Here is a 13,994-nt window from a genome sequence, read left to right as displayed (position 1 = left end):
TAATAATAGTATGTTATACATCGATGGCAGCAACAGCTTTTCCAGGTTCTGTAGTCATCTGAACAAAATTATAGACATTCAGCACATTCCATTAAAAACAAAACAAAACAAAAAAACAAGAGTGGCATTTTTAAACTCATCCTTCTTGTTTCTCTTTGCTGTGTTGGGAATTGGATCCATAGCCTCCTGCCTGCAAGCCAATCACTCTGCCACCGAGCTACACCCTCCTCCCTTTTAAAAAAATCTTTTTACCTGGTCTTCCATCTGACTGTAGAAGTCCCTCACTTGTTTTTTCGTGAGCATGGTCTTTTCTTCAGCTTCTATGACAAATCCTGCTGTGGTGATCTGCGTTTAGGTTAGAACCAGATATGTCATGGGTCACACATGAAGTAAAGTTAGGGATGCTCATTTCCTATGCCTAACAGATGACTTAGGATTTTTAAAACTGTGTATATTAGCTATACAGAATAATGTATTTCCTGTTGGCATATTTATATATGCATACAATTAATACCTTTTTGTGCTTCCTCTCCCCAGTTCCCTTTTTCATCTCTAATAATCTTCCTTCTACTTTCGTGTTTTCTCTTTTCCCACCCCTAGATTCCACATATGAGAAAAATGCAACATTTCTTTTTCTAAACCTGGCTTATTTCACTTAACATGTTGATAACCAGTCCCATGAGCTTTCCTGTAAAGACATGATTTTTTTTATGGCAGTAGGGATTAAACCCAAGACCACCCACATAGAAGGCAAGCATTCTATCCCTGAGCTACATCTTCACTCTGATTTCATTCTTCTTTATGGCTAATGATTCCTTGTTATGTATATAGACTGCATTTTCTTTGTCAATTTGCCAACACATAATCGTCTGTTTTAGTTTGTGGGAATATGTTCACAATAAACATGGATAAGCAGGTATCTCTGTAGTATGGTGACTTCAGTCCTTCCAGGTATATGCCAAGGAGTAGCGTAGCTAGATCAAATGGTAGCTCTATTTAAAGTTTTTTACGTACTTCCATTCTGATTACATAGTGACTAATAATTTACATTCCCATCAACAGTGTGAAAGGGTTCCTTTTCCCCTATATCCTTGCTAGCACTGTCTTTTGTTTTGTTTTGTTTTGATTTTTGAGACAGGGTCTCACTATGTAGTTGAGACTGACCTGGAACTCACTATGTAGCCCAGGCTGGTCTCGAACTCACAGCGTTTCTCCTGCCTCAGCCTCCCGAGTGCTGGGATTAAAGGCATGTGCCACCACGCCCGGCTAGCACTGTTTTTTATATTCCTGATGATAGCCATTCTGACTCAGGTGATGGAATCTAAAAGTAGTTGTTTTTTGGCAACAGGGATCATACTGGGTTCCTTGCACTTGTGAGGCAGATACAGGAACCACTGAGCTAAATCCCCAGACCTAAAAGTAGTTTTGATCAATATTTCACTAATAAAGATAACGAACATTTTTTGTATGATTATTGGCCATTTGTATGTGTTCTTTCAAGATGTTCATTTTATTTGCTTATCTACTGATTGAGTTATTGGAATATTTGAGTTTCTGATTTTTCCCTGTCCTAGAAGCTTTTACTATAGTCCAGAAAAGTGAAGTGTTTAGTGAATACACATTCCATCATGAAATGCTGCTTATCATGCCAGGTCAGAAAGATATTAACACCAACTGATGATTCTTAGTACCACTTCAACTAAAATAATGCTAAAATTTTGAAAACTTTCAGCACCGTGGCCTTGAAAACATACTCTAATATAGAGCAATAAAGCACTGGTACCCAATATTACTTTTGAAACATTTGCATAAGCCATGTGTGAGGAAGTTGCCCATCTATCACCACTGCTGACATACACCAGAGGCAGGAGCATAATCCTTAGAAAGTGATATTAACTCAACTAACTCAAAACTGGAACAAATGATATACATCCTACAATCTGTGGAGTATCTATCTATTGCAGTTTACTCAATACTGAGGCTGTTACAGCTAAAGAATGAATGTATGATGGAGTGTGTTGATATTCTTTTCCTGAATTGACGTTATATTGTGATGATGTGGAAGGAAACCCTGTTTTAGAAAAACACACTCAAATATTGGGAGCCTAGGGGCCGTCCTATTGATAAATTACTCTCAAATGGTGTAGAGGGAAAAGTTCTTTGTACTGTTCTTGATAACTTCTTTTAAGCTCAAAATTATTTATTGAAGAGATAAAGAAGGGATATAAACTAGATAAAATGAATGCTTCTGACCATATCAAACAAAAACTAGTTAATAAAAAAACAAAAAAGAAGAAGAGATCTCCTATGCCTCTTGACATAGCTCCTTCGTGACTTCTTCTATTGCTCACATAGCACGGCTTCAACTTTCAACATAATTTTGTTGTTTTAATACAGAGCCATCTCTCAAAGGGTCAGTAGTACAGGCTACAGTCAAAATCTGGGCCACTCTGTTCTTGTAAATAAAGTTTATGGAAATAGCCACACTCACCAGCTTGCACATTATTTATTGCTGCTGCCTGAGACATTATGCAAACAAACCCCCAAATAGTCATTATTTGACCCTTTTACTGGAAAAGTTTGCTGACCTCTAAATTAAAATATGGTTTTCATATATATGAAAATATATCCATATGAAATATATCTATTCTAAATATAATAGGATTTATTCGGGTTCTAAAGAGAGACATCAAATGCTTCCTTAAGCTTTCATGTATTTAAAAGGATCGCGCATGTGTAATATCATACAGAGAATAAAACAAGTTAATGTGAATTTATAAAAAGATGGCATCACTAATAGCTCAAGAGAAATGACATATTACAATATAAGAACTATAATTTACAATTTATATCTGAAACTGGTAAAGCAGGGTTATTTAAAGGAGGATGCATAAGGAGACAGACAATTTGTAAATGTGAAGAATGCGCCAAGCCTTTAAAGGTTCTGAATGACAGATAGTTCTTTGTGTTCTGTCTTATTCCAAGTTGTAAGCTTGAGTCTAACTTAACAATCAAGGTGTTGTTACTTTGAAGTTAAGTTACTGCTGATAAGTACTACTTACTTTTTCTTTAATTTCTTGAGCCTTCCTTTTAAGCACAGCATCCGGCTTGATAATAACAATACTATGATTTTCCCCTAGGCAAAAAAAAAACAATCTCATTGCACTGGGACAAAAGTGGGCTGCTGAAGGATCTGGCAATTATAAGTGTAATTCCTGGCCTTCAGTGTATTTCTGACCCTTGAAAGCATAACATCTTATTATGGCCTCTCAAGTATTAACGTGCTTCTATTCAGAATCAAAGGACAGATTAAATATTTGCATGCAGGAGAAACACTCACAAAAGATTTTCTTCAAGAGGCAAAATATATAGCAAAAGTAGGTGCTGCTGGATTTAAGTCATCCACACACATGACTCACCACATGATCCATCCAGGTCAGCACCACCAGTGAGTGAAGTTTCAGGCGTGTACTATGCAAGGTTACAAACTGACAGAATTTCCACCTGCAAACGTATCTACATTCTTACAGCAAATTTTTAGTACAAGAGTTCACTTAGCATGTCTGCCTGCCTTTGCTTCCTCCAGAGAATGAACACATGCACACTTGCAAGTGCACATACATGCTCATGCACACACAAATGTACATGCACCCACACGCATCTGCACACATGAACACAAATTCCTATGAAGGAATGGGATTGTTAACTGCAAAGTAAACCAAGAGCACTGTCATCAGAAGAAATCATTTTCACAAATTTTTGGAAGGGTAAACTAAGAAGGTGCTATCTAAATTAGTTGCAGGATGCAGGAATTCATAAACCTGATTACTTTTCTTTTTGAAGCACCTGAGATTGAAAGCAAGGCCTTCATACTGAGCAACATTCCAGCCTATTTTTTTTTTTGAGACATAAACTCACTAAATTATTAAACTGCCCAGGCTGTGCTCAAATTTGTGATCCTCCTGCCTCAGTCTCCCAGCATGCTTGGAATATAGGCCTGTGCCACTACAGCTGGTTGCCTTGGATAACCTTTGAAAGACCAAAAATAGGCAAGGAGAAAAAACAAGGATGTCTTTTAGTACCTCAATCTGCAAGGCATCAACCATCATTTATCTCAAAGTCCCTTATTGATTAACATTTCTGTCACTACCAGTGTTTTGCTTCTACAAGAGATGCTCTAAACACGAACAGAAAACCCTTGCCATTACTCTAAAGTAAATGTACTTACTTTCAATTTTTTTCCTAGCCTTTTCTAACTCCATGAGCAGAATATCAGGGTACTATGAAAGAGAAATGCAAGTAAAACACAGTTATTTTAATAACATGATTAAAAAAAGGTTTAGAAAGTTTGTTCTGAGTAAATATTTATAACCCAAGGAACTGAAGATAAATTTGAAAAGTGCCTTTGACTTCACATTGCTGAATGCTTGTACCTTTTAGTTATCTAGGTAGTTGTAAAATGCTATGGTTTAGATAAGTGTCCCCCAAGACCCATGCATTAAGGGTTTGGTCCCCAGTTTGTTGAAATAATGACACGGGGGTAGAACCTTTAAGGGCCAGAGCTCAGTGGGAGGAAGTTAGGTCATGGTGGGCATGCCTTCGAAGGGGGTTGTAGGACACTGTCCTCTTCCTGTCCTCTCTCTTTTTTGCTTCCCAGCTTCCATGAGATGATCAGTTTGCTACAGGACAAGTTCCTGACATGATACCCTGCTTCACCACAATCCCAAAGAAATAGGACCAAGCATTATGGTTTAGATCTAGAGTGACTGTCCGAAATCTCATGTGTTCAGAGGTGAGGCTTTTGGAAGGCAACTGGATCATGGTGATACTATAGCTAACATGCTGTTCAGAGATGAGGTCTGGTTGGAGGTGGGTCCCTGGAGGTGTGGCCCAGAGGATATATCTCCCTCCCCACCTCCTCCCCTCTGACTCCACTTCTTGGAAACCATGATGTAAGTAGCTTTCCTCTCCCAGGCCATTCACCTTCCTCTTCCTGCCTTGGAGCCAGTCAACCATGGACTGAAAGTAAGAGCCAGAATACATTTTCTCTCCTTGAAGTGTGGGTGTTGAGTATTTTGTCCCATGATGAAAAAATTGCTAAGACACAACCTGACCATATACTGCAACCTCTGAACCCGTGAGCCAAACTGTACCTTTCCTCCTTATAAATTGATTATCTCAGGTATTCAGCCATAGTCACCGAAAGCTGACTACCACATAAAGTTAGGAAAATCTGTTAGCAAAATAACAAAGATGGAAATAAATTTTAAAAATTAAGACAGTCATCGTATTTACAGTATTACCTCAGGGCGAACCATTTCACCTGCTGCGATCTTCTTCTCTTCATTGACCAAGGCAATAATTTTTTTATTAACTAGCGGTGCATTTGCACCCTGAATCTTTGCAATAATTTTGCCATTCTATGTATAAAGGAAAAGAAAACATGAAATGGTTATTTTCAGAACAAGTCAAGAAAGGATAACCTGGACTAATTAGCCTCTCCCTGATCCTCTTCCTCACCAATCCTCCTTTAGCTATTGTTATCAGTCATTTTAAAGTAAGTCAATAATGACCTGAAATGACCTTTAGATTTAGTGAACCCAGCTCTACTTCTGATTTGTCTGTCTTCCTGCAGCCAAAGCCGTGTCTGTGTCTCCCAACAGGACCTTGCATCAGCTCATCAACATGCAAAAGCAGCGACATGCATTGTGTCCTTGTGCCTTTGCTTTAATTAGAAGGATGTTGAACAGGCCTCCCAACACTGTCCTCCTGACACCACACCCCTTTGTTTGTCTTTCGCCTCATGCATTCTAAGCGTGCTTACTCCAATGGGACCAGACAGAACTGTGTGGAATCAGAGCTCTGGTACCTAACCTAATCATAATAAAAGAGAGGCTAAGCAATGGTGGTGCAGCAACCCTAATGAGATACCACTGACAGGTGAAAAGTGCTCAGAGAACCTACCAGAATGGCATATCTCAGTATCAGGAAGTGATTCTTTGCTTAAAATAGGAAAGAAGGCCAACAGATAATGAGGTAACAAGGAGAAGAAAAAGCATTTTAGGCACAGGGCATAACAGATATAAGATATGAGGCTGGAAGGAGGCAGGCCAGTGTGAAGGCCAGCCAAGAAAGCAAGAGGGAACTAGTAGGTGATGAGACTCAATTCCAAAAGGCATCAGATCACACAGAGCCTGTGATCCATGTGTGTGGATGAAGCCTACACCTTACTTGCCGTCAGACATCAGAGAACTGTTAAATAGGCTGCAGCCATGATTAGGACTGTTACTTGTAGAGGTCCTTACTCCTGATGTGTGGAGAAAAAGTTGGGAAGGAAGGGGTAAGGAGAAAATGCTTGTGGAAAAGTTAGGAGCCTCTCTAGAGGTGAGATGGCACGCAGTGGCCCCTCAGTCTATGGAGAGGTGGAGTGAATGGCAAGAAGCAGAAATCTGTGCCTTGGAGGGTAGGATTGGCAGGTTCACACGGTGGCTTGGATTGGGTGTGATGGAAAAAGAAGTCACGGAGATGTTTCTTCTGTTTCTCACTTTAAGACTGTATAAATCATGAATCACCAGGTTATTTTCCAAATGAGGAATCACTAGGAGAGTGTCCCATTTCAGAGGGAGGAGAACCTAGTGCTGGATAAGTTTGTAGCCAGATAGCGTTTTTGCAAAAATTGACAGATGTCAGGTTGGGTACACCAGTCTGGAGTTTGAAGTATAGAATTTGGCTGAGTATGAAAACTTGAGTTGTTGACAATTGAGAGGGTGTACAGAGGGAATTGTCTTAGGTCCGTATCAATACATAATAGCTAAATCAAAAAGGATGAGTCCAAAAAAGAGATGAAGTATCCAGGAAGGCAAAAGGAAAGCCAAGTCCCTCAAGGTGAAAAAAGAAGGGCACAGTCACAACTGAAACACATCTGACAGGTGCGCAATGGTAGAGATATAAAAAAGCTTATTTAGCAACAGGCTTGTAACTGAATATATTAGCAATAGCTATTTTGGTGGAATAATCACACAGAAGTCAGGTTAAATATGCTGCAGAATCAATGGAATAAAAAGAAAATAAATGGGTGAATGAGAGGAGAGGAGAAATAGCAGGAGGGGGCATGGTATCAGAATGAAGTAATGTTTTAAATGAAAAGATTTAATCACATTCAAAGGCCACTGAGAAGGATACAGTTGAGAAAGGTCTAAATGAAAGCAGGAACTCTAATTATCATTTCCCACTGAAAGGAATCTTTCAGCAATTCCCTTGCAATGAAGCCATACCTGCTGAAACTTTCTAGAAGAAATTTGTCATCGGCCAAGAAAGCCTCAGAGGACCACTGTAGGACTATTTCAATCACCAAGCAATAAGCTTGAAGGTGGTTTTGTGATCAAAGAATGAGAGTCTTAATTTAACAGTCATACTGCAGCAGCAGGTGGTAAGAATGCCAGAGGAATGAATACAGGAGTGATTGGATGAGGTACCTTCAAATGAAAGGTCACTGGCAGTACAGAGGTGAAGGATGGGAAGGCCAGGATATTATGTGGACTGCCGGTGTGACTACTGAGGTCTCCAAGGTGATGGCAGGCCTTGGCTTTGAGAAAAAGTCTTGGAGCACGTGCCAAAGCCTTCAGTCACCAACAGAAGTGTTTTGAAGGCCATCAAGCAACAGGAAAGAAGAGGAGGAGATGGAAATGTTGCCAAATAAAAGAGATTTCTAATAACCAAGGCAACAGGAATTTGGAAAGAAGTAAGAGGAAGTAGGAGAACAAATAATTCTATTCCTGGCCCGAGAAACTTCATCTGAAAAAAAAAATGTCATCACTTCTGAGGTGCAGAGAAAACGTGCTAAGGAAGGAGTCAGATTTAAGGTAAGTGGAGGGTGGGAAGCAACAACAGACTTGGTCCGAGACCTGGGGAAATCTAATTGCCTAGGTAGTAAATGTCACACAGCGAGGCAGACTGGCTCAGCTTTTAGAAAACAGAGCTTATGATGGTTTTCTGATCATTAAAGCTGTGTGTTTGTCACAGAGTATTTGGAAAATGAAAAAAAAAAAAGTGCCATGAAGAAAAACATGTGCATCCTTCCCCCATACATAAAAAACTGCTAGAAAATTTTGGTGACTAAACTTTGTGTCTTCTTCCTTCACATTTGTAGAGGTAAACATAACATGTATTCCAAAACAGTGATCATACAGATATTTTCTTGTGTGGGCATATATGAATATTTTTAGCCATTTTTGTTCTGCTTGAGAAATTACCAATTTTTAATTCCTATAAATACTTTTTTTTGTACAAATCTATGATGATTTCTTTAGTATGGATAAACACCATGTTATTCTTTTTTCTGATTAGCCCAGTGTTTATAGTCTAAGCTCTTCAACCCACTACAAGCCCCTAAATGTCAAATTATAAAATATACTAATAGACAATCAGATAAGACAAACAATGCACAATTTTATAATACTACTTGCTCTTTAACTGTAAAATAGAATCTTCTAATACAATTGAGATAAGTGCTGTACTTACAACACTAAAGAGAAAAACAGGTTCACATTTGTCTCTAAATGACTGCAAAGTCACAATATTGTCAGCTTCTGCCTGAAAAATGTAATGTTTTATATAATAATAAGGAAACTATGTAAAAGCATTAAAATACACTATGTTAAGCAATGCAGAGATAATATGATTTTTACATTTACTGCAACATTTTCTGGATGTATTACCATTGTTTAAGGATCACATTGCATATAGTGGTCTTTATTTTATTTCCTTTCTTTGCAGAAACGGCCCCTTTTCCCTAGCTGACGACAGAAAACCAAATGTCCACCAGAGGGCATCTCTGCACTGTTGCTTGCAGTGAAGTTCCACTGGTTTGGGTTTTTGTTTTGTTTTATTTTGTTTTTAATATCTATTTCAGGCAGATCATTTTATAAAAACAGGATTAATATATGCAAATGAGCTATTGCAAGACTCAAACACACAGAATATAAACTATTGAGAGACACTGTGTACGGTTTTGTTGTTAAATTCAACACATGCTAGTGCTTTGAATAGGGTTCATTTTGGAGAGTTTCCATTCTCAGTTTGGTAGTACTATGGTTGTTACAGGAACAAAAAAAACTTGTTGAGTTGAATTATGGGTTACCGGTTGATTTTTTTATGGGACTGGATTATGAGAACACTAAATTCAGAGGTGGATGTATCTGTTGATAAGATTATAAAGATAGTATTACTGAGAGATGATGGAAAGAGGAGTTGGGGCCGAGTTGAAGGGAGTGGATTGGGGGAAGCACGTCCTTGGAAACATCACATGTCTTCAAGGAAATGCTACACACTTGTTAGAATGCCCAAGTTCCAGAACCCAGATTGTACCAAATACTGGCCAGGATATAGAACAAGAGGCTCCTCCATTCACTGCTGGTAGGAAAATAAACTGATGCAGCCACTTTAGAAGACAGTTTCAGTTTCTTACAAAGGAAACATAGTTTTACCATATGATCCAGCAATTGCTATCCTTGGTATTTACCCAAATTAGGCTGAAAACTTATGTCTGCACAAAAATCTGTGAACAGATGTTTATAGCTTTATTCTAAACTTGGAAGCAACCAAGATGTTCTTCAGATGGTAAATAGACAAAAAAAATTGAGATATATCAGATAAGGCAATGTTATTCAGCACTAAAACAAATAATATTTGGTCATGAAAAGACATGGAGGAAGCTTAAAGGGATGCTACCGAGTGAAAGGAATCAGTCAGAGTAGGTCACATACTGTAACTCTATACAGCTGAATGTGCTACAGGAGGTGGGACCGGTTGAAGGTGGGTCACTGGGGTGCGACCTGGAAGACTATACTCTTGTCCTGGCTCCTCCTCCTCCCATTGCTTTCCTGGCTTCCATGGGATGAGCAGCTTTTTCTTTTTTCTCCCCCAGACCCTTCTACCTCCCCTTTCAGCCTTGGAGCCCAACTGATCATGGACTGAAACTGTGAGCTAAAATAAATCTCTCCTCTTTTACTTTTGGATGTTGGGTATTTTGTCATAGGAAAGCTGACTAATACATCCTCCGAAGCATAAAAATATAGAAAAGGGGAAATTATTGGCTTTAAAATGTACATTGTGACCTTAAAGTAAGGAAACAAAGTCACATAAAGAATGTTGTCTGCAAGAGGTGGTGCAGAGTCAGACACAGGATAAGATTAGCTTTGAGGGGCTGTGAGGCCCGAGCCCAGAACACACATGGATTGAGGTCACATGTCAGCTCTAAGGACTATGCATTTTAGAGATAAGTCAAAATAAGGCATATGTATTATGTGTGTCTGCATCTTAGGTCTTGACTGGTTTGGGTAGGCTTTAGTCAAATAGAAATAATTGAGCCAATTGAATCATATACTTTTAAATTCTCTAGTAGCCACATGTAAAAACACAAAGGAAACAGGTAAAAATAATGTAATAATATGTTTTCTTTAATCCAGTGCATCCAAAACATTATCACTTGAATATGTAACAATGTGAAAAATTAATGGAATATTTCACATTCTTTTTCCACATCAAATCTTAAAATGTGGTTTATATTTTATACTTAAGAGTATATCTTCTTTATTGGGCTTTATAATTAATAATTAATAATTAATAATTGATCTTTAAATTTCTTTTTATTGGGCTGGGGTTGTAACTCAGTGGTATCATGCCTGCCTGGCAAGTGTAAGGTCCCCGGTATCGCCAAAAAAAAATTATCAAAAAAGTAGATTCACACTCTCCCAAGCTTTAGAAGCTTTACCACAATTGACTATTTTAAATTTAAATTACTCAAAATGAAAAAGACAGTTTCTCAGTTGCTGTAGCCACAGTGCAGGATCTACATAGCTATTCAAGCCTGGCAGCCACCATATTGGACATAGTGGATACCTTGACTAATCAGTGTAGCTAAGTCAAATGAGTCTGTCTGCAACACTTGAATCCCTTATCACTTTTGGGTAACTATTAAGAAAGGAGCAATCATTATCACTGTAAAATTTGGTAACTGATAAATGTACAGGGCATACTCTGTGAGACCCCAAAACAGCTTTTGCAAGCCTTACTCTAATAGGTGTACACCAATCATATGGTCAGGTGAAAACGAACAGGTCAAGAGACGTGGATCCATTTTCATTATTTTTTAAGGTCTTCAATCAGAGTGAGTAACCTCAACAGTGTAGGACTCAGATCAGAATCACGTTCATTCTCAGACCTTAGAGCTAAATATAGAGTAAAACTACCAAGTGGGCAGTCAATGATGAAGAATTAGCAAATCGCTTGAATTAAGACAGTGCTTAAAAGTATTGGTAGCCATTTCAACACTGTAACAAAGAATCAGTAGTTCAACAAAAATGAGTTCCTTACAACAACAAAATGCAGAATTTCTTCTTCGTTTATTTCATTTTTCAGTTTTCTGAACAAAGGCTGCATGGCTTTGCAGGGTCCACACCAGGCTTGGTAAACATCAATCACTAGGTGGTAACAGAACTCATGAAAGACCAGAGGCATAGGACTTAAATGCCAGCATGCCCCCAGCCCGGGCAGAGCCCAAGGCCAAGAGAGCAGTATTTCAGGTTGGGGGGCTGGGGGTGGTGGTGGCTCTGAAGTGACCCAGGACCATGGGACCCTGGTACCTGTTAATCCTTTGTTCTGAAGCATCTCTTCCCATAGGCTTTGATTGTTGATGACAGTCTGCAAAAAGCAAGCTGTTATGGTTTGTGTCTAGATGTTCCTCCAAAGCCTCATGTGCTCATCGGTGTGGCTTGTCAGATTTGGCTGGATCTGCAGTGTGTGATACTGGGATTAAGGCTGTGTGATAACTAACTGGGAGTAGCACAGTTCTGGGTGTGAATAACGGGAGCCATGGCTTGGGTGTGGGTGGCATCAACCAATAGGCTTATAGCTTGGATGGATGGAATATAAAGGGAAAAGAAGGAAGGCTTGCTGTTTGCTGCTGGTGGTTGCTACTTCCTTCCTGCCTGCCCTGCTATGGACTGCTTCTCCTCTGCCATGTCCCTGTGCTATGCTGCCATGCATGCTGCCATGCCTGGGAGACAGCCAATTATGAACTGAAACCTCTACAAACTGTGAGCCAAAATAAACCTTTCCTCCTTTAACTTTAAGTGCCAGATATTTTGTCACACCAACAAGAAAAATAACTAAAACACAAGGTTCCGTGAAAGGCCTTCAACTGCCAGGGTATCAGGTGCTGCACTGATGAGTATCTTACCCACCTGTAACTGCACTTCGCCTCGCTTTTTGCTTGCCATTTATCTGCTCTCACAGGAAAAAAGGAAGAAAAATGCAAATCATTCCAAGGAAATTTGATTCATGTTGTCTTTCTACATGCAAACAGCCTCCTAATGTACTACAGAAATTTCCCTTTTCCAAATATCAGAGGCGGCAGGCTCAGAAAGAGGGGAGGGAGTGGGTGGGAGGGGGAGAGGACTGAGCTCAGTTCACAGACAGCCCTTTTCCTGCTGGGCTCCACAGGGTGCTCACAGTTGTTGCCCCATCTTACCCTCCCAACAAGCCAGAATAAGGGAAGCAGTCAGCAGCTCCAGGTTGCTTAAACAATCCTGTGTCTTTTTTTCTGAAGAGGAATGGAGAATTTTCTACATGTTCATTTGTACTCAGACTAGTTGTCCAGACCTGCCTATAAGGACGCTTAGTTTTCAGAATGAAATCACTCCTGTTCTCCGAAGCACAGCATAAACTTTCCATGCATGGGGCCAAGACTCCTTCTTCAACATGATCAGGGACCTTTGGGATGACAGGGAGCACTGGGTTAAAACAAGAAAAGACCCCAGGAAATGTCTTTCCCAATAAAGGTGCCAGGGACTCCAAGGAAAATGACCCTGTGCTCACCTTGGGGCAGCTGACCAAGAGGGATTCCAGGGCTGGTTACCAGCAACTTGGCCACGGGCTGAAGAACACCAGCACCTGTCACTCTGTGGCCCCAGGCTGGCGGCGCTAAAAAAGCGAAGGACACAGGCCTCCGGAAGATCAGGGGGCCAACGTTTCCAACGCGAGTCGCCGTCCCCGCGGTGTCACGAGGTCCAGGCTCCGTTCCAGCCAGCGGGGAGGGCTCTCCTGCTCCTCTGCTTAACGGAGGAGATATCCCAGTGGTTCCACCTCCTCCACCAGGCTCCTCTTCCCACCCCTGCCTAGGTTTCCCCACCAGCTCCTTTGGCTTCCTATGTTCAGGTCTACTGTCTGTCTCCCATTGTAGGCTTTGGGACCTTCCTATGGCCATGCGTTTCAGAAAAGAATACGGTATTTAAGATTTACGGTATCCAGTGGTGGCACTGGAATCCCGGCACTGTGGGAGACTGAGAAGAGAAGATCACAAGTTTGAGCACAGCCTGGCCAACGTAACATCTTAGCAAGATTGTATCTCAAAATAAAGATATTTTTTATAAAATGTCTGGGGGTGTAAGATCACAGCCACGAAGGCTCCGGATTCAATCACCAATACACACACACACTCACACACACACCCCTCAAAACAGATCAAGGGAGCTGTAATTTATTCCTGCCCGTGCCAGGCTCTCCCTCCCCCACCTTTTCCTCCTACATTGACCTTGGTGGGGGATCGTCCTCCCTTCCCCCTCCACTCTCCTCTCTCCTGGAAGGTGGACTCCCGTTCCTCCTCTTTTTTTTTTTTTTTTTTTCAAACTGTTTAGAATTCTGCACTTACAAATATGTTGCCAAAATGGCGCACTGCCTTCCCACCCAGGCTCTGCTCAGCTGCGGTGAGCTCCTTGCTAACCAGAACTCCGTGATCTGAGGAACCAGGTGCATCCCTATGATCCATGCTCAACCGCTCTGCAAATCTTACACAAAGCTGCCTCTGGTTCCCACCAGTGTCCCTTTTCCTGGCCCGCGGGGGGCCCCATGTCCCGCGCTGCTTTTGGTTGTCATGGCTCCTCCAACCTGGCACTTTCTTCTAGACAGCCTGACTTTTATGCTCTTGACAGGGGTAA

At 40.6% G+C, this 13,994-nt stretch overlaps 1 protein-coding gene across 1 annotated transcript in view; it reads right to left on the bottom strand.

Moving 5' to 3' along the window:
* The window catches only part of Nme8 (NME/NM23 family member 8), a 45,258-nt gene extending 31,634 nt beyond the window's left edge, over window positions 1–13,624 (bottom strand). The window contains 11 exon segments of the mRNA XM_010640486.1: window positions 253–345; window positions 3,063–3,136; window positions 4,229–4,280; window positions 5,304–5,420; window positions 8,521–8,592; window positions 11,374–11,480; window positions 11,643–11,700; window positions 12,243–12,282; window positions 12,530–12,771; window positions 12,877–13,109; window positions 13,592–13,624. Of these exon segments, the coding sequence (XP_010638788.1) occupies window positions 253–345; window positions 3,063–3,136; window positions 4,229–4,280; window positions 5,304–5,420; window positions 8,521–8,592; window positions 11,374–11,480; window positions 11,643–11,700; window positions 12,243–12,278 (609 nt within the window). The 5' untranslated portion in view covers window positions 12,279–12,282; window positions 12,530–12,771; window positions 12,877–13,109; window positions 13,592–13,624.
* Between the last annotated feature and the right edge of the window lie 370 nt (window positions 13,625–13,994).

This window comes from Fukomys damarensis, unplaced genomic scaffold, assembly GCF_012274545.1.
Source record: "Fukomys damarensis isolate Sample0158 unplaced genomic scaffold, DMR_v1.0_HiC HiC_scaffold_17, whole genome shotgun sequence".
NCBI classification, from domain to species: Eukaryota; Metazoa; Chordata; class Mammalia; order Rodentia; family Bathyergidae; genus Fukomys; species Fukomys damarensis.
Note: the sequence above shows the minus strand (reverse complement) of the source record. Positions and strands in the feature narration are given on the sequence as shown.